The sequence below is a fragment of the Biomphalaria glabrata genome, chromosome 13 (genome assembly GCF_947242115.1).
Source record: "Biomphalaria glabrata chromosome 13, xgBioGlab47.1, whole genome shotgun sequence".
NCBI classification, from domain to species: Eukaryota; Metazoa; Mollusca; class Gastropoda; family Planorbidae; genus Biomphalaria; species Biomphalaria glabrata.
The window spans coordinates 29079624-29101465 of NC_074723.1; the positions used below are offsets into that span (position 1 = coordinate 29079624).

At 36.8% G+C, this 21842-nt stretch overlaps 2 protein-coding genes across 5 annotated transcripts in view; both read left to right on the forward strand.

Annotated features, from left to right (window-relative positions):
- Nucleotides 1-48: 48 nt before the first annotated feature.
- LOC106070329 (UPF0488 protein C8orf33 homolog) lies at nt 49-6643 on the forward strand. 4 transcript variants are annotated; one of them, XM_013230207.2, is made up of 5 exons: nt 49-186; nt 3775-3837; nt 4229-4313; nt 5462-5596; nt 5996-6643. In XM_013230207.2, exons 2-5 carry the CDS (start codon nt 3817-3819, stop codon nt 6424-6426), a joined length of 672 nt encoding a protein of 223 aa, XP_013085661.2. In that variant the 5' UTR covers nt 49-186; nt 3775-3816; the 3' UTR covers nt 6427-6643. The 4 variants fall into 4 exon arrangements, with proteins under 4 accessions (XP_013085661.2, XP_013085662.2, XP_055864796.1 ...); XM_013230208.2 differs by having other exon boundaries at nt 105-186; nt 3784-3837; XM_056008821.1 differs by lacking the exon at nt 49-186 and adding an exon at nt 193-520.
- Nucleotides 6644-9185: 2542 nt separating this feature from the next.
- LOC129922554 (uncharacterized) overlaps nt 9186-21842 on the forward strand; it is a 44360-nt gene continuing 31703 nt past the window's right edge. The window contains exon 1 of the mRNA XM_056009192.1: nt 9186-9260. Coding sequence (XP_055865167.1) covers nt 9186-9260 — 75 coding nt within the window. The remainder of the gene's footprint in view (nt 9261-21842) is intronic.

Below are 21842 nucleotides of genomic sequence, written 5' to 3' on the forward strand. Positions count from 1 at the left end.
CGTACGTGGCCTGCAGTAATACGCATGCGTAGATCTAGCAAAAGGAAATGATCTCTGAAAAAAGAAAACAATATTGTAGCAATTGAAAAAAAAACAACATATGTAACAGTTAGTCTAGGAGTCTAGGCCAACCTAGACTAGGTCTGGATAGATCTATAAAATTTAGGATTAGTGCACGCTGCAACAGTAAGGCTTATGGAGTTGCTTGACAGAATTAGATATAATAGATCTAATTATTTATTTCACCAGTGACAAAGCGTATTAGCTCTTCTAGATTTATTTTAGTCTTGTTTAGGTCTACAGTCACGGGAGCATACTCTTGTTCACATAAAAAAAAAAAAAATATTTCCCATTTAAAAAGAATTACACTAATTTAGAATCTAGATCTAGATTCTAGATCATCACTCATCAGTAGAGGTCTAGACTAACTAGAGTAGATGACTAGATCTACATCTAGACCTAGATATAGAATAATATAGATCTTATCATTCTATGCACTGAACTCAATCACCAATTTTTAGTAAGTTTAGACTTTAGTCTAGAGTCTAGACTGTACTTAGACTTAGATCTAGATCTGGATCTAGTTACTAGTAGTAGTACTACTAGTACTAAGTAGTAGATCTAGTCTAGTAGATTTAAGTAGATTATCTAAAATCTAAATTAATACATATAGTGACATATAGTGATATACTATATAGACTCTAGATCTAGTAATATAGAATCTAGTAATATTATAGTATAGTATCAGACTATAGTATAGTCTAGACTCTAGAGTCTCTAGATCTCTACTAGTAACTAGACTTACTAGAGTCTAATCTCTAGAGAAAGTTCAGAGAGTAGTTTTTTATGGCAGTTTATGCTAAGTAAATAGTATTCGGACACCTATGCCTATGATGACCAATGCCTCGGTATGGCATGGATGCAAGATCACCGGCTATAGCCGGCATGCCGGCAAAATCGAAGTTTAAAAAAAAGCTTGCCGGCAAACGCCAGTCCGACTGATTGCCGATTCAGTATCGGACTTTTTATATTTTTTTTCACATTCACGTTTTGTACTTGCAAACTAAAACTTAATAAGTCGAATTCAAAGAAAGACAGGAAGTTACAATTCTTAAGTTACAGCGCATGCGCTATTTCCAACTTTCGCTTTGTATCAAAAACGTAAACAAAAGTTAGAAACAAATCCGTAAGGCCCCGGCCTGAGACGCCTAAGTTAGATCTGGCAAGTAGATCTATTTATCTAGATCTAGATCTAATTCTAATAAGTTTGATCTGCCGGCATAAAAATTAAAACCAGACCTAAAGGCTAGATCTAGTCTAGAGATCTAGATTCTAGATCTATTTCTACATTTTAATATGATCTTAGAAGTTGAACGTATTTACCCGAAAATGCGAAATTACCGTACCGGATCATCGCCGTATTAATAAATAATGATAGTAACGATAGTTATAAAACTTATATAATAATATAGATCTAGTCTTGCCTTTTTTAAAATAAGTTTTTTATTATTAGATCTAGTCCTAGAATCTAGATTTAATTATATCCAGGCCCAGGGACTAGACTTAGTCAGGCTAGATCTAGATAATTGGAATAATTATCTAGAATCTTACAGTTACAATCTACCACTAGCCTGACTAGGACACTAGGTCTAGTCCCTGGGCAGAAGCAGCATAGATCAAAAGTAGATCGTATCTATTAGTATTATTTTATAATCTATTATCAGATATAATATTCTACTAGTAAAGTCTAGATCTAATTAAATCTAGATTCTAGATCTAATAATAAAAAAAACTTATTTAAAAAAGGCAAGACTCTAGTCTAGATTTAGATTTTAGATCTAGTAATCTAGTAGATGATTCTAGCTAGGGCTAGTAGGGGCAGGGCTCACTTCTATGATCTAGCATTACTAGATTAGTGTAAATAGATCTAACTTGAAGATCTGAAACTAAATCTAGAGTATATAATTTGGATTTAGGTCTAGTCTATACCTAAATCTAGAGAAAATCTAATATCTAGTTAAATAGTAGCTCTAGTGACACTCTATTCCTAGACAAGTTAAAGTCTAGACTTAGACTCAGAGAATATTGTATGTCTAGATCTGTAATACTTAATTAACTTAATACTTACTAGTTTCTTTATTAGACCTAGATATAGATAGATGTAAATTGATGGATCTACTTTGTTACTATTAATATTATCATAGAATTAAAATAACATCTTGACTAGATCTAGATATCTAGTATAAAAATCAGTCTAAGACTAAGTACTCTAAGCTACTATTAGTTAGAAGATCCAGTTAACTAGTTCTATATTTGGTAAGATCTACTGACTACTCTGTCAGCCTATAAATATTTAGATCTATTAGATCTTTTATTTGAAATAGAGTTAACTTTTAACATAGGTGCTACAAAGTTTGATTTATACTAATATAGTAGTAGTAGGTAGGCCTATCTATGTGCATATTATATATAAAAAAAAAATGAAATGTTTAAACATACATGTAGATTATAGTAATTTAAGTAAAATCTTAGAATTTATAGTTTGTATTTAAAGACATATATATTTATATATATATAGCAGTAAATGTTTTATTTATGTCGAGAAGTATAAGAGGCATCATTCTTGCAGGTTTTTTGGGATTGCCGACCCCCCCTTGCAGGCAAAACGGGGTTCTGTTGCTTGCATCCATGCGGTATGGGCACTACCCTCTACTATATGTCTAGACTAAGCCTATCTATATATAGTGACAATATATAGTCTATAGAGATATAGTCCCAATATAGATCTAGTTAAATCTAGTAATCTAGTTATAATTAGAAATCTATAGACTCATAGAGTAGTATAGAGGGTCACTATAGCCACTATAGGCCAAAATTTCAAAGTTTGACTTGGACAGCGCATTATTTCAAGGGATTTCCTGCAACATGGAAAATCATGAGATTCCGGGATCCCTGTTACAAGTTATAATGGTTAATTTAATAACTTACACCTAGAATTAGTGCAGGGCCTTTGAAAGTGCTGGTCCCACTGCGTCTGCATAAGTCTAACCCTGTTGCCATGCATACAGCCCAGGCCTCCCCTGACTAATACAAAATATTTATAACTTAGTACTTAGACTGTCACCCTGGGTTAAATGTCCCTCCCCACCCCAGGCCTCTACCTTTTGTAATTAATGATACATGTCAATGGTTAATATTCAGGTAGGGATGCATTTTGAGGGTAGGCTAGGTAGATGTGGTGTCACACTGTGTTACTGTAAAAGCTAGTTAAGGATATAATGTTATCCAGCCTGGGACACACTAGTGACAAGTTAGATAGAAAGTTAGATAGACAGACACACACTGTTCACACACATATTATTTATCTATAATATAAAGCAGAAAGTAAGGCATATGTATGTATGCATGTATGTGTGCATTTCCCGAATGAAAATCAAAACCGTTTGACCAATGATAAAACATATATAATGTAAAGTAGCCCTAATACAAACTGAAGAACCTTAAAAAAAAAAAGTTGCCCAACTGTATGAAAGTATTACAATTTAATGGATCTAAGTCATATAGCCATGTTTGCTTATTAATTATTATTTTCAGACCACATTCAGACCTTTAGTTCTAAGTTAAATTTAGAAATAGGTTTTCCTAACGTTTTTGGGGAGGATGAAGGATAATACTTAATGTATATCTCTCATATATGTGATCCACAGTCACTGATCTTGTTTATTCAAATCAATACTGACTAACAAATCACTCTTTTTTTTTCTTCTTCTTCAGCTTGATTAGTTGTAGCGAAGTAAGGACTGTCGAGAAATCATCATGGCATTGTCAGCAAGTGAAGTGAGTGGCATCAATTTTAATTTGAATATATTTTTTTTTTCATATTTAAAAAAAAATAAGGATTGATTTTGAATGAAAAATACTATTCTATTAATAATCAATTTAAAAAAAAATGATAAAGTTTCTTTTTAAGAATAAAGCAGTTCAATTATACCTGAACAATCAACAACCTTTGCACTTCACAGCAGATGTAACAATGGTTGAAAAACTCTTCTCATGCATTTGTTTTGCTCTCATCTGTGTGTGAATAGTATTTTAGTAACAGCTTCAAGTATCTTGCAGATGTTAATCACCAACAACAAATTAATAAGTGGGGGGCAAGATAAGTAACAGATGTGAATTCATATAGGATTTATTTAGCATTTATCTCCCTTTTATTTAAATTTTGAAGGCACAAAAGTTTTCTGAGGAGTTGTCTTGGTGCATCACACAGTTAGAGCTGGGCTTGATGCGTCAATCTCCAGATTCTAAGCAAGGTACATTTATTACATTTGTGAGGTCAAACTTGTGACATTGCTGTATATATTATATTTGAAAAATTTGTAAAATGTATATGAAATATATATATATATATAAATAAAACTAATTCAAAGAACTTGACCACTCAGGGCACCTAAGTAACGTAACTTAGTCCAGTCTGTGTAGGGATAAGGATAATAAGTGCTAAGTTTTTTGTATAAAATTTGACTTAATGTCAAATGCATCACAGCCAGTACTGTACCATTGGCAACAACATAACACTGATTACAAAAACCTTGCCTCTGTCCCGGACTGACTGCATACCGTGCTGGTTCTAACTTCACCTTGTACTTGTGACATTGCGAGGTAACGTGAAGTGACTTGACTCTGATACATTTGCTCTTCTTTAGGGTCCCTATAGACCTTCTAGAACCGGATGGAATGTCGCTTGACCATTCTGTTTGATCACATGACTTCATTTAACGTGACTTGCGTGCATATTATTTACTACACAGATCCTTCCTGAACTGGCATGTACTGTCACTCGTGACTGTTGACTGCTTGTCCAGCACTGGTCTGGGGCGATTTGTGTAGTCTAAAAATACACACAGCACTAACCCCATCTGTGTCATCACCAGGTTTATAACAATATGCATAAATATCATACAACTTTGTTTTTTAACCAATGATTGCAAAAGATGAATTTTTAAATTGTGCATAGATAAATACAATAAGGTTGTCAAAATCAATTTTTAAGCTATCAATTATTTAATTAAACCACCTAGTGATACAGTTGTACATTATTTTAGCATTCAAAGATTCCTTATTTGAAATCCTATACAAAATATTTTTTTATTCCTAATTTTATGCAGTATTGCTGCATTAATTGGTTGTTTTGTGTCATTGTGTGTTGGATTATGAAGTGTCAGATTATCAAAGAGTCAACTATATTTGGGCAGTTTATTCTCTTTTATATACGGTATTCAAGAAAACAACTATTACAATTACAAAACTGTGTTTTTTGTTAAACCCATTTCTGATAACCTTGCATTTTCTCAAACTCAGTCACCTTTCAGCCCACTTTAGGCCAGGCTTTTGGGACTCAATTTCTTAATTCATGTGTGTATAAAATTGGAATAAAACTTTTTTTTATTTCTTATTTTAGTTGCAGAAACTGTTAAGGTCTTAAAAATTTTGAAAAGTTCTAAAGCTCCAATGGTTAAAAAGAGGCAAGCTATGAGAAATGCTTTGGGAGATTACAGGAAGAAAATGAAAGATGCAGAGAACAAAGCTTTATCAGGTATTTATGTATATTATTTTCATGGGTTTTGGCTGTTTATGCAAGCATTTTTTAAAATATTTTTTTGGCTTTGTCTGCATCAGGTGAGGTGAAATATGCAGGTCACAACTGGTTTTTGAAGTCAAGTTAAATACTGCACTCATCCTTATGCTTTGGAATCAGGCACATTATCATTATTATTATATATGTATAGATACCATACAACTTTTTTTAAACAATGATTCCAAAAGATAAATTCATTAAAGTACTGGTAAATAAAATAAGGCTGTCTAAGTCATTGATTTAAGCTATTAAATATTTAAATGACCTTTTTGATACTGTTGTATATAATTTTAGCGTCAAAGATTCCTTATTTAAAATCTGATACACAAAATAATTTTTCTTCCTAATTTTATTCAGGATTGCGGCATTCAAAATTCAAATCGATTGACTCACAGAAATCGTCAAGAAATTCCAAGTATCTCAAACAGAGTCACTCTAAACAACTCCACCTTGTCAGCAACCAACTCACCAACCTAAACCTCACCAATTCACAGCCCAATACCACTGGCCAGTCCATCGAGTCCCATGACTTGGACTCTCAGCCTAGCAGCAGTTATTCTTCAGAAAAGAAATATACATTCTTCAAATATGTGCCCTCAGATAACTCATTCTGTTTTGGTTTCGATCCAGATGGTGGCGACCAGCCCTCTGAAGAAATGTCAGAGGCGCAACAAAAGGAAAAAAGTGAACCCACCGACAATTTGAGTTCTAAAGATAGTGTTTACAAATTTGAAAAATCCTTCAATGACTTTACATTTAATTTTGATGCAACAGAATGTGGATCTTAGCAAGCCAAGACTGCATTTAAAATTTTATTTGGAAATGTGTGTTTTTTTAATAACAAGAAGAAGAAGAAGAATTGTATTTTTTTAAACTGTATGCATGACTATTGGCTTTTTAAAAATGTTATAAATGTTTTGAAAGTGTTCGTCAGTCAATTTTATAACTCGTAGTCACGACTGTTTGTGCTCAGTGAATTGAATGTAATTTCATCAATTAATATCACTCTTGTTTTTTGTTTTTTTTTAACTATTCCTCCCATTAGCTTGAAAACTCTTCATAGGTTCAGGGTGGTTGGACACTCACTGGTCGTGTATTTCGAAAAGGCTTTAATGATATTCTTAGAAATTTGACAGTTTATGTATATCTTTGAGAAAACTGCATTGAAAGAAAGAGAACAAAAATCTATTTGAAAAAAAAAACAAAATAATATTAGTGGTCACTTAGAGTAGGCTGCAGAAACTGACATCATCTGCCCAAGGTTCTAGATTGCGTAACCAATTTCAGAAAGTGTTTAGTTATTCCAAGTGTATATTAAGAAAAAACAGGGTAAAAATAAATAATTTTTTGAGTGCCCTTAAGTCCGTCATTGGGGCTTTAAAACTTGTATATAAGAAAATGCTCATTTAAATATTTGGTTTCAAGAGAAAGTGGAAGTTGGTGGTACTTAGCCTACTTTTGAGCACTCTAAAGAAATTGGGTGGGTGACTCTACAAGCAGACACACACTTGTAATATGAAAACTGCCAGTAAAACAAGTTAAAAAAATTTTTTTCGTGACAGCCCTGCTTCTTTGAATGATTGTAGGCATTCTGATTGTTGGATAGAAGACATTTGCCACCTGCTGATTGTGGGATAGAAGACATTTGCCACCTGCTGTTAGTGTGATAGAAGACATTTGCCACCTGCTGTTAGTGGGATAGAAGACATTTGCCACCTGCTGATTGTTGGATAGAAGACATTTGCCACCTGCTGTTAGTGGGATAGAAGACATTTGCCACCTGCTGTTAGTGGGATAGAAGACATTTGCCACCTGCTGATTGTGGGATAGAAGACATTTGCCACCTGCTGTTAGTGTGATAGAAGACATTTGCCACCTGCTGTTAGTGGGATAGAAGACATTTGCCACCTGCTGATTGTTGGATAGAAGACATTTGCCACCTGCTGTTAGTGGGATAGAAGACATTTGCCACCTGCTGTTAGTGGGATAGAAGACATTTGCCACCTGCTGATTGTGGGATAGAAGACATTTGCCACCTGCTGTTAGTGGGATAGAAGACATTTGCCACCTGCTGTTAGTGTGATAGAAGACATTTGCCACCTGCTGATTGTTGGATAGAAGACATTTGCCACCTGCTGATTGTGGGATAGAAGACATCACCACCTGCTGTTAGTGGGATAGAAGACATTTGCCACCTGCTGATTGTTGGATAGAAGACATTTGCCACCTGCTGTTAGTGGGATAGAAGACATTTGCCACCTGCTGATTGTTGGATAGAAGACATTTGCCACCTGCTGTTAGTGGGATAGAAGACATTTGCCACCTGCTGATTGTGGGATAGAAGACATTTGCCACCTGCTGATTGTTGGATAGAAGACATTTGCCACCTGCTGATTGTGGGATAGAAGACATCACCACCTGCTGTTAGTGGGATAGAAGACATTTGCCACCTGCTGATTGTTGGATAGAAGACATTTGCCACCTGCTGTTAATGGGATAGAAGACATTTGCCACGTGCTGATTGTGGGCTAGAAGACATTTGCCACCTGCTGTTAGTGGGATAGAAGACATTTGCCACCTGCTGATTGTTGGATAGAAGACATTTGCCACCTGCTGTTAGTGGGATAGAAGACATTTGCCACCTGCTGATTGTTGGATAGAAGACATTTGCCACCTACTGTTAGTGGGATAGAAGACATTTGCCACCTGCTGATTGTTGGATAGAAGACATTTGCCACCTGCTGTTAGTGGGATAGAAGACATTTGCCACCTGCTGTTAGTGGGATAGAAGACATTTGCCACCTGCTGTTAGTGGGATAGAAGACATTTGCCACCTGCTGTTAGTGGGATAGAAGACATTTGCCACCTGCTGATTGTTGGATAGAAGACATTTGCCACCTGCTGTTAGTGGTATAGAAGACATTTGCCACCTGCTGATTGTGGGATAGAAGACATTTGCCACCTGCTGTTAGTGGGATAGAAGACATTTGCCACCTGCTGTTAGTGTGATAGAAGACATTTGCCACCTGCTGATTGTGGGATAGAAGACATTTGCCACCTGCTGATTGTGGGATAGAAGACATCACCACCTGCTGTTATTTGGATAGAAGACATTTGCCACCTGCTGATTGTTGGATAGAAGACATTTGCCACCTGCTGATTGTGGGATAGAAGACATTTGCCACCTGCTGTTAGTGGGATAGAAGACATTTGCCACCTGCTGTTAGTGTGATAGAAGACATTTGCCACCTGCTGTTAGTGTGATAGAAGACATTTGCCACCTGCTGATTGTGGGATAGAAGACATTTGCCACCTGCTGATTGTTGGATAGAAGACATTTGCCACCTGCTGTTAATGGGATAGAAGACATTTGCCACGTGCTGATTGTGGGCTAGAAGACATTTGCCACATGCTGATTGTTGGATGTAAGACATTTGTCACCTGCTGATTGTTGGATAGGAGATAGAAAAACATTCACCAATTGGTAATGCTACATTTATAATGTTATAAGTTTTGGATGTTCCTTTGGAAATTACATAAGAATAATATGGAAGATGAAGGGGGTGAATGTGGGCAAGGTTTGAGCTCAAGGCCATCTAAAAAGTTTACCGTACTGCCATTTGTAATATTTAGATCTACAAACAAGCAAAATATTAAAATACTTTCTAAAAAAAAATATCCAAGGGAAGAACTCCATATTTGCTACTACATTTCTCAATGATGTAGAAGTTAATTCCCTTTTTTTTAATCAAAATAATTATAATTGACTAATTTGTAAATTTTTTAATTGATTCATGGTTAATTAGTTACAATTGGTCAAAATTTCAACTTGATTCTAGATTTTGTATGGGAGGAATGAGTAAAATTATCTAATGGGGCAAAACCCCACATATTTAGCCATATATGTAAATTAATTTCCCTTATAGGTTCAAACAAAATAATTAATTGAGTAACCGGTTTATTTTTCTGTATTGATTCATGTATTGTCTTTGCTAATGAATAATTATGCAAAGTTTCTACTTGATCAGAGCAGTGTTGTTTTTTTGTGACACCTGGCTTACGGCACCTTTTTTAATGTGGTGAAAACATTATTATATTACTTTTCTTGTATTTAAACGTTAATTATCCATTTAATAGTAGTTAAACGTTAGGCAATCCATCACTGAGTACCGGCAACTTCCTTTTTTTTTTAACAAAAAAAAAAAGCACTTGATCAGAGAAAGGCGAGAAAGGGTGTAGGATAATTAATCTGGTTCAAATTTTTTACTAGAGTGAGTTGTTATAAGCTTTGTAACACAAAATATGAACTCCATCGATATTGATAGACCAACAGGTTGGCCTCTATAAACAGAGATACACATCTAATTTTTTGATCTTCCAGACCAAGGACCAATTACTTGGTGGTCCGCTGATCACATGCTGAAGAGTGTGTTTTTAAGATCACTTTACCTCGAGTCCAGTAGACTATAAACAGAGCCACGTCACTGTCTCTCATACCCTGGCGACACCTCAAAGATTAATATCTTAATCTCACTGCGCCACTAATAGCGTGCCCCCCACCCTCCCCGTGACTAAAGTTGAATTATGCCTCGGGGGAGGACAGCCAATTCAAAGAAGACTTTATCCTGGTCCGAGAGACCGCCTCACTTCAGGTGTCGCCGCATGTCAGTAGTCGCCACTACATTTTTTTACGACCTCTAATCCCTGACCTTGAACTCGAAACTTGAACTTTCATAAATATTCATGCAGTTGTTGGTTGACACTGATCATGTGAATGTCGAACTCAATTGAAACCTCGTATTAACTTGATGCTAGGCGTCTCATTCTAGTGTCGTTGATTTCTTGATAATAGATTATAGCAGTTATGTTCTCTTTCTCTCCGTTTTTATTTCTCACTCTCTCTGTTTCTCCCTCTCTGTTTATCTCTCTTCCTCTTTCTCTCACTCCCCCTCTATTCCCCTGTTTATCTCTCTCCCTCTCTGTTTATCTCTCTTCCTCTTTCTCTCACTCCCCCTCTATTCCGATCTCTGTTTCTCTCTTTCTTCCTTTCTCTCTGTCTCCTCTCAATCTCTCTCTTCTTCTCTCTCTCTCCACCTCATTCAACTTTACACTCATACAGTTCGCTTCAAGAAACATTTATAGTTTCTCTTGGAAATCCATATATTTATGGTGCATGTGATGAAAACTATTTCGATAGCGTACAATTAACGAGGATGTCATGTGGTCAGCACAACGTACCTCCCTCCAACACACGCTAGGCTGTTATTAGAAACAAGAAACGTCCACTATTACCGATTCGGGATTCAAACTTGAAAACCTTAGTCTAGAAGCCGAGGGCTTTAACACTCAACCACTTAATAAGTAAAGATGAGAAACGGTTCAAAAGATCTTCCCTAAAAATTACCGACATTTTGTCTTCTAATGAAAAGTATAGCTACAATGAGAAGTATTGTTATATACCGGTATAGCGATTGTAACCAATAGTATTGGAGCCCAAAGGGAAAGCTATTACAGAAGTACACAGCGACGATAGAAACCAAATCGACCACCAGCAGACACAAGTTTTGTCTGCGTTAAATGTGGCAAAATATGTAGATCACAGCTGATCACGTGGAATGCTACACTTCTCCTGATCGCCGGACTCGAAGACAAGCCAGTATATATTTATTTTTGGTTTTAAAAACTGCTTGATTTCGCAAGAGGCAGCACAACGTTATAGATCTGTACAAAGAAAATCATGTCAAATGTCCAGTCTGATGTGTCGCCTAAATGACTTCAATAAAATTCAAAAATACTTTTTTTTTGGTGTATCCGGTGTACTGAACAAAGAAAATATCGTTAAGCTATGTTAATTTGTGTGCACTTTTTTTGAAACGCAGAATCAAAGTATTTAAGCTTATTCGCTTGTAGCTCAACTTCGTGGATATCAAAAGAGTAGCATTGGAATTCAATTTATCGTCATTAACATTGTTTAGTTTATAAGATTATCGTAAAATCTCCAATATCTATAGTGACCTAATTCTATAGTTCAAATGATACTTAACAAGTTAAACACATTAGGAAAAGGCGCCATCATTTGGGGGGAAAAAAAGAGGAGGTGAGAGGTATTTTTTAATGGATTCAGTGGACTATTAGGAGCCTTTGAGCTCTGAAAAATTGGAAGCCATAAAAAAAATATTTCAAATAACTTTGGCTCATGGAGTTTGAACAAAGAAAAGAGCTGGCTTTCCTTCTTGCCTGATAGGCTCGTCCACGAGCAAGCATTTTTCTCACTTTTTAAATGTGGACATTTTCCTGAGGCAAGAATATACATAGATCCTTTGGTGTATACAGTGTACAATGAATTGATGTATCAATAAGTTGTATATATAGAAATATGCATAGGTCTGTGGTTGTGTTTAAAAAAACCCATATAATTTTGTTCCTCCCCCTTTTTTTGCTTTGTTTTAGAAATGCAGATTAAATCCTAAGAGCTTCTGCATGTAGCTCTAATTATTTTTTTAACTATTTAGTTGGTAACATTCATCCCGTTGTAGATATATTTTTTTTCTCTTGGGAGGAGGAGGACGGTAATTAAGTTCCTGTAATGACAATTTAGTGCTTTTGCAACGATGCCATTTCATCTCTGCTGTGGTCCCATCTGGGGCATAGGCCACCAACCAGCTTCCTCTTGGCGTCTCGGTTCTGGGAGTCCCTCCAACTTTCCCCACGTCTTGTCCATTTGCTTGGCATCTGCTTCCAAATCGCGGCGCCATGTATTCCTGGGCCGTCCCCTCTTCCTCATTCCTTTAGGGGTTCCAGGTTTGAGCTTGCCTTGTTATGTTGGATGCAGGCTTGCGAAGGGTGTGACGGATCCATCTTCAGCGTCTCTGAAGGATATCTACTTCAATGGGCTGCTGCTTTGTTCTTTGCACACGATAACCTAGCGAACCGGAATTACCGAATCGAGTTATTTTTAGTTCACTCACAATCATAGACATAAATAAATATAGACTGGCCGATTAAAGAGTTTTATGAAACAAAAATTTGTGACTTGCAATTTTGTGTACTTTATTATACAGCATTTATGGGTAGTATAAAAGTTAAGTATTCATATCTATTTCAGCCGTAACCTATATAAGTATTACAATATTTTCACTAGTGTTTTTTTTTTAATTCTCTCAGCGTGAAGATCATGCAATTTTTCATAATTCGGAAATCCGAATACAATAGATATACATGTTTTCAAGTTACATGAAGTTACTTCCTTTTTCCAGTCTATATTTATGTATGTCTATGCTCACAATTTTTGAATGGGTGCAGCCAGTCGCTCTATAAACACACACCATATGAGTTTCATTTCGAGACTATTTAGACGTGTACAATATGCGTAGAGTAAGACTGGTATTAATGGTGCTGGTGGTTTGTGTGGAGGGAAAGGAGGAGGGTAGACGATATATAAGATAAATTACAATGGAATAGAAGCCTCCGTCTCCTTTTTTCCCCGTGACGGGCAGCAAGCAATGCCTCAGCCTCACCTGATTCAAACAAACAGTAAAAAGAAAAAAAAAACTAAACACTCCGTTATTGTGGATTAAACATCAGACTTGCCACTGCTCGTTCAGCTAACATTCGGACGTTTCAGTCTCACAAACCGGTAGGCCTATTTACTTTGGTAGCTAGCTCCCCACCTCCCCAATCCTTTCTACACCTGTGCCCTCCCCTCTCCCAGCATAACTTCCAGACCCACCCAATGCCACGACGTCTATTGTTTCGCCGAATTGTCGAAAAGAAATATCAACAGGGAATACCCCATTTCTTAACAATAACACACAAATATAAACATAATATGGAGGTCTTTCCCATTCACGCAGACGCTGGCTTTCTAGCGTGTCCCCCCCCCTTCTCTTCTTTTTACACTAGCCAACTTGGCAAAGGGGGAAAAAAACACCCCCGAGCGATTTCGGACAATAGCTTAAGTCGGATGAATAGGACCAAACCATTATTGGACGAGGTCAAGTGACCATTGTGAAAGAGTCACTAATAACACACCTTTTTCAATCTTCAGAATATTTTTTTTTCAAGCGTTCACTAAGTCATTATTGACATTTGGCACCTACCTCCCTTAGCCCTTAGAGCACTGACCTACATCAAATTTGTACAGCAATAACTTTATGTTTTGTGTGTGTGTGTGTCTGTTTTTTCCTTTTTGAATACAATGCAAATACAATAGTGAGGATTGTGATTCAGAAGGGGTTCTACTCATGTGAAGTCGATAGAGATTATATGAAGTCAAACGTTGGAAGAGAGAGTGGTAGGCCTACACATCGGTTTAGAAAAAAAAGTATTAGGCCTATTATTATTAATTTTTTATATATATTAAGATTTATTTATAGTTTTACATAAAACGTTTCCAGTCTCTGTTGTAGTTTTAATACGTAATTATTATATCTGTAGTAGTGGGGTCGGACCTAGTTCAGATCTAGCTCCCAGACTACATAGAACACATTTAGGCCTAACTAATTTAACTAACTAATACAAGTAAAGGAACCGATTATACAACAACAAAAACAAAACAAAAAAAACAAAAAAACAACAGATACTTTATTCAATAGAAAATAAAATCAACAAAACTAGAAAATAATCAAAAGGAAAATCATACATGAACGCTAACACCAACTGAGCCCAGACAATCACAACAGAAACAAATACACCCCAGCTAACGTGCCAACACTATACTATATATAAACCTAAATACCACTGACTAATACAGAAAACAGCTGTATAAACAACAGTTGTTACAAACTGCATCCTAAAACAATATAGAGTTGTAGAGTGATACTCATTTTAATGTTACTAGCTGCGATCCCTCTCTTTCTCCCCCACCGACAAGTTGGACACAAACAGTCAGAGAAAAAGAAAATAGATCTAGATCTATATGTAGGCCTACACTTTATAAATATAGATTTTATACACATGTGTCGCGGGCCGCATTGATGCCCAGCTTTAGCCGTATAGATTTCAGACGCATGTGTCGCGGGCCGCATTGATGCCCAGCTTCAGCCGTATAGATTTCAGACGCATGTGTCGCGGGCCGCTTTGATGCCCAGCTTCAGCCGTATAGATTTCAGACGCATGTGTCGCGGGCCGCTTTGATGCCCAGCTTCAGCCGTATAGATTTCAGACGCATGTGTCGCGAGCCGCTTTGACGCCCAGCTTCAGCCGTATAGATTTAAGACGCATGAGTCCAATGGAACCGAGCTTTTTCGGCTTCATCATGTACTGGTGACTGTAGCAGGAGCTTTGAAGGCTCAGATAGGACTGCGTCATGGGCCAGATACCACCCGCGGACCGTAGTTTAGGGTATCTACACGATAGCAAGTTCGCGTGCTTGTGAACATCTGGAAACTATCAGAGTTTGTGTTTCTACATAGGTCAGATGCTGGGTATCTTGAAGTAATCTTGTTGTTTGTGGTACTTATAGACTATGTTTACAGAAGCAGACAAACACGTTTTCGTAGTTTGGTCACCATATTTCTAAAGTCAAAACGTGGAGGACTTGACTATGAGTTGAATGTACATTGCATGGATGCTAATTACAGATAGCGCGCTAGTGAAATTCTGAACAAAGCAGCAGAATTTCGAAGTAGATATCCTCCAGAGACGCTGGAGATGGATAGGCCACACCCTGCTCCAGACGGGACCACGGGCAGAGATGAGATAATTAGGGAAATTATTTGGATTAGGTTGTTGATTGACCAAAACATTTTTTTTTAAATAGCATATCAGTTTGAACTTTGTGCTGATACTGGAAAGCTTTCTTTTCATCATACGAATGTCTTCTTGAGTGCTGCTGTGGTAATCATGTGTACTGTACATTTTTATTTGTCTTGAGTGCTGCTGTGGTCATCATGCGTACTGTGCAATTTTTTTTTGTCTTGAATGCTGTTGTGGTCTTCAAGTGGACTGTGTCATTTTGTCTTGAATGCTGCTGTGGTCATCATGTGTACTGTGCAATTTTTTGTCTAGAGTGCTACTGTGGTCATCATGTGGACTGTGCAATTTTTGTTTTGAGTGCCGCTGTGGTCTAGGCAATTATGTTTGCCTCTTCTTTATTATACCACCACATAGGCCTAACAGCTAAAACAGTAGAGCTAATAGTTGGAAAATGATGACATAAAAAAGTGGATCTGGAAATTAATTCACATACCCCAGAAAACTATCACACCTTCCTTGAAAAAAGATGTTAATGTATTGATTACCCTTCGTTTTAAAAAAAAGTATTTCAAATTTCAAGGTCCAGAGGAACAACTAATTTGCTCGATTGCAGTGACTGGTCTGTAGTGGTGGCGTTAGTGTACAAAGTAACTGTGGTAGCAAACCAAGGTGGGTTCGAAACCAAACTTCCTATAGAGTTGCTAAAGCCGGATTCTAGATCGCTTGAGGTTAGTGAATAGAGAATTAGGGAAGGCTGTGCACATTTCATAATATCTTGCCAAATTTAGTTTAGTAGATCAGAATCTTATGGTCGCTTGCGGAACTAACTCTTTAAAATCATTAGCTGGAGCTTTTTATGTGTGATAACCCACCATTGATCTCTAATGCGAGTCTTCTGTGACCTAGTTTCGGCTTTGATCATAGATCCTTGTGTTCTAGACTAAGGTAACCTTTTAACTTGACTAGACATAGACCTGCTTCTTCCAGTGGCAGTTAACCATGCATCGATTATCTTTAACTGCGAGAGAGGTATTGTGATTGTCTCGCTTACAAGTACACAACTTCAAAGGCACATGTTAGTGGTGTCGTTAAATAAACTTAATAAAAAAAATAATGTCCCAAATAATGACCTGGGTGGATTTTTCTACGGGTTCAAAACCATTACTATTAGGTACCCGACCTATGCTCTTGATAGTTAAAATCTGGTAATCATTGAGCTGATCATATAACTCTATCGTAAGCCGTCATTCACTTTACTTATACACCACTGAAATATGAAAGAAAAATGTAATATTATTCAATTTAAAAGGTAATTTTGAATGTACCAATGCTGGCAATGGGCAAAACTTTATGAATAGTGTGGATGCATTAGCCCTACTTAAAAGCAATGAATCCAGCACCCTCATTTCTTGGTACTCACCCAACCTTACCCACCCCCCGTCCAGGAGAGTATCTTTCTTTACTCCATTGATTCTGTCCAATCAATCTGAGTGATCTCATTGGTTGGAATTAATAGCGATGAGGCAACCACGTGATGCTTGCAAAACTATGCGTAATGCCATGATGTCTTCCTCGTTCTCGTCTTGAGAATAATCGATAAAACTTGCGAAGATTTGTAGTAAAATAATAATTTCGGTTTTCTTCACTTTTAAAACTAAAATGCTTGTTTATATATAATGTCAGAATAACAATATCGTTAACAAAGAGAAGTAAAGTTGAAGATGTGTGATCATAGGAAAGAGACAAAGATCTGTATTATTAAAACATCAAAGATGTACACCTCTAGGCAATCGTCATCAAAGTTCAAATGTGTTTGGAAAAAAAACAACATATTTTAAAAATATTTGTTGACTTGTAGCACCAAACTGCTGGTAGACAACTAAACCGCTGTATGAGTATTATTTCTTAACTTGTAAAACTTGAAATAACTTGAATAACTTCTTTTGTCAACAAAACTAAATAGAACTTTTATGACAAGATAAACAAATTCAGCTTGAGATAAAATGAGATCAGTATAGTATATAATATAAAAGGGTATTCTGAACAAAATCTAACTCACTACACTAATACTTCCTTTCAGTCTCAAATTCTGGAGACGTCTCTCCCAACTAAGTTTGCTGACGACAATGTCACCTATCTATCGGTCACCAACCAGAACAGCTCTTGGAAAGCTCAACAACATCAGCAATAAAACTGTTCTCCAATGGACCCCAGCACACGTTGAAAAAGAAGGAAATGACAGGAAGAAATGAAGAGAATACTAGATCTAGTGAGGAGTGTTATCAAGTGTATATGCCAGAAAGGTGGGTGGATGATTTGGTTGTGTAGATTGAATAGATTCTGACGAAATCACGAAATGGTCTGTCATAGTTCAAGTGAACAAATACACAAATAAAGGTGTAAACATTGAAGAAGGAGAACAAGCGAGACATGTTTGACAGAAAGACGCGTGACTGAAAGACGAGTGACAGAAAGACGTGTGACAGAAGGAAGTGTGTCAGAGAGACATGTGACAGAAAGAAAGACGCGTGACAGAAAGATATGTGACAGAAAGACGCGTGACAGAAAGACGTGTGACAGAGAGACATGTGACAGAAAGAAAGACGTGTGACAGAAATATGTGTGACAGAAAGACGTGTGATAGAAAGACGTGTGACAGAAAGACGCGTGATAGAAAGACGTGTGACAGAAAGACGCGTGACAGAAATACGTGTGACAGAAAGACGCGTGACAGAAAGACGTGTGACAGAAAGACGCGTGACAGAAAGACTTTTACAGAAAGACTTTACAGAAAGACTTTTACAAAAAGAAGTGTATTTTGAGTGAGTTTGATCTTGTCGAAAATCCCATTATTAAGTTGTGTTTCTACATACATCTACAAGCTGAAAGCTGTCTATATTAATCAATGGCGTAGCTATGGTTGGCGGAAGGGGGTCTAGTTTAGGGAGCCCCAAATAAATATCCTAATTTTATGTTAAATATTAAATTTTACGCCACTTCCATGTAACCTTATTATTCACGTGGAATCAAAAATTCTAGACAACATTGATCTAGAACTCTAGATGATTTTTATGATGCTTTTGCTTCACAGAAAGCACGACGTGATGCGATATGAATTCCTTGTTCCATATGCTAGGACACATTTGTACAAGTGCTCCTTCCTCCCTAATGCTATTAGAGCATGGAATGGGTTGCCTGAGCCAGCCAGGAAAACCAGTGACTTGGTAGAATTTAGGTCATTGGTTAACATGCATGACTAGATGCATGACGCATAGGACGTAATCATCTTCTTTTTTAAAGTACCGGTAACGTCTGTATTTTAGATAAGATTGTCTTTTGTGCATTATCTAAACAACAGTATTATTCTTTTTTTTTTTTGGAATTTAGACATGTCATGATGTCATGTCAAGTGCCCCTAAAAAGGTAAAGCTCCCCCCCCCGGGCACCCAAATCCCTGATATTAATAATTATAAATTATAATGAAGTTTTGTTTAAAAAGAAGTTTGTTTAAGTTTATTTCAAGTTCTACATTAAGACTATAATACACCTAGACCAGTTTAGTTGTACTAGCTGTTTTGGAGCTACAAACCAACGACCGAGTATCAACAAGTAGAATAAACCAAAAAAATGGACAGGCTGTCATCCAAATTTCATAAATATTAAAAGCTATTCCGAAACGACCAACTTATAATTTTTCACATTGAAACCGAAAACAGCTGAATAAGACAAAACATGTTCCGGAAGCTAAAAAATAGGGATTTGTGAAATGTGCCCTTTTGGCGTGTCATCAGGGAATTCGACCATGTCCTTCGAAGCTCTAACGAGAGACCCGAAAAACCCAAAACAGACCTAGAGAAGAAAAATTATATGGAGAGCTGCAAGATCTGGAAACTACTGCGCAGTTCATTTCAGATATTGGCTAGACATCTGAACCCCCTAACATAATAATAAGAAGGAAAAGTAGAAGAACTGCGGTTGGCGACAAGGCTGGGCGACGTAGTGCCCTGGTAAGGAACTCTGCTGTGTGGCGTAGTGCCTCATAGCCTCCATACAGATCTAGTTGACTACTGGATACGTCTCCCCGCAGCTCGCGGTGCTGCGGACACTCTTGCAAGACGTGCACCACTGTTTCCTCTGACTCCCCGCAGTTTCGACAACGGGCATCACAATTGGTCCGGAACGGCAAAGTAGAAGAAGATGTTCACAGTAGTTTCGCCAGTCTTAAAATCATTAATTAAAAAAGAACACTACACATATCTTTATCTAGTTGCCGGTGTTAATTAGCGACTTAACATGTACTACGTTATTGATTTTCTTGACTGATTCAAGCAACCCGTTCTGTGCTCTAAAGGTACTAATATTGCGAGTGTGTGTGTGAGGGATTAAGCTAGTAGAACTTAAGAATTGAAGCGCTAATTTTAGATACCCTCACACCCCCAACTCCCAATACACAGATTTTCCATTCCTAGCAGGTGTTCTATTTTTATTTTTCAATTCAAAGAATAAATGATATTAAGTTGACCGGGTCTTAAAATTTCCAAAAGTTTCTCAGCGGAAAAGATCAGAGGGCCCCTTGTTATACTGCTTCTTCGTAAGTCAATAGCCTACATTGAGTCAGCAACCCAAAAGTGAAAGAAAAGAATTGAGAATCCCTCCAATAAGAACTTGCCAACTAGTGGAGAGCCTTGTGGTGGAAAACGGGATTAATCCAGACAAGGATAGACACACTGATCTTGTTACAAAGCTTATATCAACTCACTCTGTCTGTCTTTGCGCAAATAATTCGTGCACTTAACAAAACAAGAATTAATTTTAAAAAATTAACCAATTAGTTAATTAACTAATGATAATTAATTATTTTGTTTGATATCTCGAAGAACGGAAAGACATTGTACTTGACTGAAGTGGTGGTATAATCTAAATTAGTCCCCTTTATAGGTCACCACTTTAAAGTAAAGTAAGTCTGAAACAAACAATAGATAACTATACAATCTTCAATTTTCATAACCACCTCACTAGCAGAGTGGTTAGAATGTCGGCTTGAGGAATCGTGAGCCATGAGTTCGAATTCAGATAGTTCTCCTTGAAAAAAAAAATGCTTTTAAAAAAGCGATAATTGTAAAATTCACCCAGATATCCATTTCTTTCTCACACCCATTATTCCCAACTGGTCTAGATAAGTGATAGGATCATAGCGTATTGAGAAAGCTAAAAGCATGAAATAGCGCTAAACAAAAGCAATTGGTAAAAATATTTCTAATCGTACAGATTTATTGTTGTTGGTCTAGATCTATTACAAATTTAATTATTGACTGACTAATTAAAAATAAGGAGGGCAGACTTAAAAATAAGGACAGAAAGGATGGAAAGACTTAAAAATAAGGACAGAAAGGATAAAAAGACTTAAAAATAAGGACAGAAAGGAGGACAAAGACTTAAAAATAAGAACAGAAAGGAGGGCAAAGACTTAAAAATAAGAACAGAAAGGAGGACAAAGACTTAAAAATAAGAACAGAAAGGAGGACAAAGACTTAAAAATAAGAACAGAAAGGAGGGCAAAGACTTAAAAATAAGAACAGAAAGGAGGGCAAAGACTTACAAAAGAAGGACCAAGCCTTACGAAGGAGGACAAAAAAGAGGACAAAGCCTTACAAAAATGATTAACGTTGTTTCTGCAGGTTGATTTGTATATATTTATTGTACTTCTCTACACAATATTACGTTAAACAAGTCACCTTGAAAGAAAGGAAAAAAATAGTATAATAGTAAAAAAGAGAGTTGACCCAAAAGGCAACCACGGCTCCGATGGATTGATCATATAGAGGAAGATCTACAACATCCCAGAGTTTGGGTAGGCGACGAAAATCTTAGGAGAGACCTGAGTGGAAAAATGGTGTGTACCCATGCGGCATTAAATCTTTCTTTGTTTCTTTAATGTAAGTCATTGTAAGAAATACAGATTAATCAACGTATCACCCCCCCACCCCTTTTCACCAATTCATCTCCCACGAGTTTCTGATATCGACTGCACCAGCTACCACACGAGTGCTAACACCAGGTGCCAGGTGAAAGTAGCCCCATTAGAGAATTTTTAAGAGGCGCCACACTCCATTGAACATGACATTCAATTGTTTTTACTTCATGACACAAAGCATTAAGTCACTTGAGGGAATCAATCCTACTTAGGTCTGTACTTAGCTGAGACTTTATTCACCTTTCTGTATAGTGCCTGTAGAAAGACACTAATGGTCGTGTACAACCCAAAGATTCATTTAAAAACAAAGATTTTTTTTTTTTTTTTGTATTTTTCAGAACTTTTCTTTTATAGACACGACGCCTTTATAACTCCAGATAATATATGTCAGTGCTAAATATTTAAAAACTATAGCTTGTGTTGCCTATAGTGCCCTATACGTAAATCTTGCCCTGCCTAATAAGCAGTTTCTGTCAAAATTTGGATTTTGTTTTCTTTTTGAGCTGTTGTTCTTTGTCGTTGTTGCTGTTGTTT